This window comes from Paramacrobiotus metropolitanus, unplaced genomic scaffold (assembly GCF_019649055.1).
Source record: "Paramacrobiotus metropolitanus isolate TYO unplaced genomic scaffold, Prichtersi_v1.0 Parri_scaffold0000063, whole genome shotgun sequence".
Taxonomy (NCBI): Eukaryota; Metazoa; Tardigrada; class Eutardigrada; order Parachela; family Macrobiotidae; genus Paramacrobiotus; species Paramacrobiotus metropolitanus.
Genome location: NW_026570283.1, coordinates 846,522 through 849,448, shown reverse-complemented (window position 1 = coordinate 849,448; position 2,927 = coordinate 846,522). Strand labels below are relative to the sequence as shown.

The 2,927-nt window shown below is 42.2% G+C and overlaps 1 protein-coding gene across 1 annotated transcript; it reads left to right on the top strand.

Annotated features, from left to right (window-relative positions):
- On the top strand, positions 1-2,581 carry LOC129593754 (uncharacterized). The gene is made up of 4 exons (XM_055490212.1): positions 1-216; positions 1,056-1,156; positions 1,266-1,449; positions 1,761-2,581. The coding sequence occupies exons 1-4, from the start codon at positions 14-16 to the stop codon at positions 1,762-1,764; spliced, it is 492 nt and encodes a 163-aa protein (XP_055346187.1). The 5' UTR covers positions 1-13; the 3' UTR covers positions 1,765-2,581.
- Positions 2,582-2,927: the final 346 nt, after the last annotated feature.

The window sequence follows — 2,927 nt, the reverse complement described above, 5'->3', positions numbered from 1 at the left end:
TAATCATTCAGCTATGGCGTCGTCAGCATGTTCAGCCGCCGGTCTTGACCTTTACAGTCTGAATACCATGCCCAATAACAACTTTCTCGCCTCGGCTTTAATGACATTTATGGTGGTGACCTATCCCATTGAGGATGTCTGTCCAGACAGGATTGATTGCGGGAGGTTCTTCAGCCATCCGCCCCGCGAAATGGCGCGTCTGCAGCACCCGTACAAGTAGGTCAAGTTACTGCGGTTCTTCTAATGAAAATATTTTAAAAATTCTACGGCATGCGTATAAGTTTCTCGAAACGGTTATTTTGCCAACGTTCAAACCTTTTTTTTGAGTTTTCATTTTATGGTATCCATAGCAAAATAACTCGCTGTCAAATAATGTTATTTATTAAGTACTGTAGCGGCGTTAACAAGTTAGACCACAGAGTTCGTTTACCGGAAAAATGCGCACTGATATACCCACGCTGCACGGGCAAAATTCACGGCTCCAATCGCGTTTACATTTACCGATCTTCAGATAGCAGATGTTTGCTTAATTCCGACTATTTTTCCACCAATATTTTTTGTATCATCAAAAAACGCCACTTTCTGCCTTCAAATGCTAAACAAAAACCGTCCCCCCAGCGTAGGGGCTACCCCAAAAACCACAACAAACCTACATGGTAAAATCAAAGCTCTAATTTGTATGCATTACTTTTAGCCTTCTGTAGTACAGTTTTTAACTAATTTTTAATTTTAGATATTATTAATTAGTTATAAAATGTTTAGTTACTCCAGAACATGAATGGTGCCCAAGGAACTCCGAATTTTTGCGTCGTGAATTTTGCCCGTGCAGCGTGGGTATATTCAGTGTACATTTTTCCGTTAAACCAACTCTGTGGTCTAACTTGTTAACGCCGCTACAGTATCATTTATACATTTACTGCTAGTAATCCATGAATGACTGCGTACTTTCTTATTGTTAGTACTATTATTAGCCAATTATAATTTTATATACTTAACTATTTTTATTTTTAGTATTGATTACTGTTATTCGTTAGTGCTATTATTCTTTTTTTCAGTTTCTTGGTTTTCGAAAACGGCACCGTTCTACGCGGGCAGTCCTGGCCGCGGCGGCAACGGGATGGTATTACGGCTCCGCTTGTCCTTGCCGTTGCCCAAGGTTAGTGCCACACTGCCACCACTGTTCCTTCACCGTTCAGCTTCTTAACACAACGAATCTGTTCTCTAATTTTTGATATTTAACCTGAGACGCTTCCATTGCACATTAGGAAACACGCATCGGGGATGCCACTTACTCTCAAAACCAGTGGCGAAGGCCATTAACTTAATTTTGGATTGTGCGGACGACCTTTACAACAGCAGCTACGCATTCATTGAAACGGCAGCCAGTGCACTACAAACTCCGTCGTTAGTTCTGCGATTCCGTCGCAGTGCAGTTAACGAAACCGATAGGTGTTTAAACTAACTTCCATACAGCCATCTACAGTACGAGAACATTATTATACTGCACAAAAAAACTGCATTAAATTAAAAATTTAACTACTTACACGCATGCATCTCTGTATTGTAGTTAAGTAAGTCTGTATACCTGTAGGCTGTATTTACATAAAACCTAAAGGAGTACGTGCAGTTTTTATTGTGTCTGAAAAATAACAAAAATTAAATTCACGCCTGCGAATATTTCGACCGATCCCCGAAGAAAACATATGTTTTTGGGATTTATTTTTTTAAAGTACTGTAATGAGAATAGAAGTTCTTTGTAGATAATTCCACCACGACCGAGCCAATGTCAAGCACAAACAACCAAACGAATACTAGCGGGCTCTCAGCCGGTTTGGCGGTAAATACTTCCGCAGCCACGGCCGCCAACGCATCGCTCGCGATACCGCCGCGTATGTCGGGATCCAACCACAGTGTCGCAGCGGCGGCGCTGCTAAACTCGTCAGCATCAGCGGCCGCTGCTTCGTCGTGGATCAGCCCGTTACCGGTCGTGAACGGAACCTCGACGATCGATGCAGCTGCACCGAATGCAACCAGCCACAACCAAATGCCGTCCGCCAGCGGCAGTGCAAGTTCAACTACCACCACGAGCAGCCCGAAGTCCGCTGCCGCGGTCTCCGCAACATCCTCCGTCACCGCAACATCCTCCATCACGGCCGCTATCGTTTTGAGTGTGGTGGCGCTGATGACGACCGCGTGGTAATTGCGGTGTGTAACTGCGTATTAGCTGACTACGTGTGTATGCACACAGCACTTTACACATTGGCCACAGCACACTTTGGGCGCCTTTAATAAACACTAGCTGCCTTCATTGCCGTATTACATTTATCGTTGCCTAAATCTGGCAAAGCAGCGGCTTGCACATTTTTTTTATTATGCACCTGTTAACTGTAGTTTCAACGTGTTCGTTTTATTATAACGCAATGTAGAAATAGCCTAATTCATTCGTCTGGCAAAAACTGTTCCATTTTATTCTATTTACTTTGTTCTATTATTTTACGTTGCGATTTTGCGTACATGATCGCTGTACCAGCCGGCTGCAATCGCTCCTGGTCGATCTCGGTATTGAGCAGAAAAGACCATTCGCTAGACCTGCTTGCTGCTTAATGTCATTAAGCAGCAAGCAGTTAATGCAAACACGTATTTATAAATATCGCACACTGTATTTATATGTCGCTCGAAACAGCATCTTTGGGGCCGAATATATTTGTTGTTAACTTGTTACTGTACAGAAATAAATAAAAACATATTAAAAGTAGGCGATTAATGTTGAATAAAATACGTAATTTATAAAGTACCACTGTACCAGTAGTAACATACACTGTGTATATTGCCAAGTGCGGCATTTCTCTGGCAGAAAATAACTACTGTTAGTGTAATAAAAAATAAATCATCATCTTAATAATGCTGCAGATTTCACCAGCAATGCT

Excerpts from the sequence above, each read along its gene's own strand:
- LOC129593754 (XM_055490212.1), top strand. The coding sequence starts at position 14 with ATGGCGTCGTCAGCATGTTCAGCCGCCGGTCTTGACCTTTACAGTCTG. Across the intron at positions 217-1,055 it reads CGTCTGCAGCACCCGTACAA|TTTCTTGGTTTTCGAAAACG; the intron begins GTAGGTCAAGTT and ends TCTTTTTTTCAG. Across the intron at positions 1,157-1,265 it reads TGTCCTTGCCGTTGCCCAAG|GAAACACGCATCGGGGATGC; the intron begins GTTAGTGCCACA and ends ATTGCACATTAG.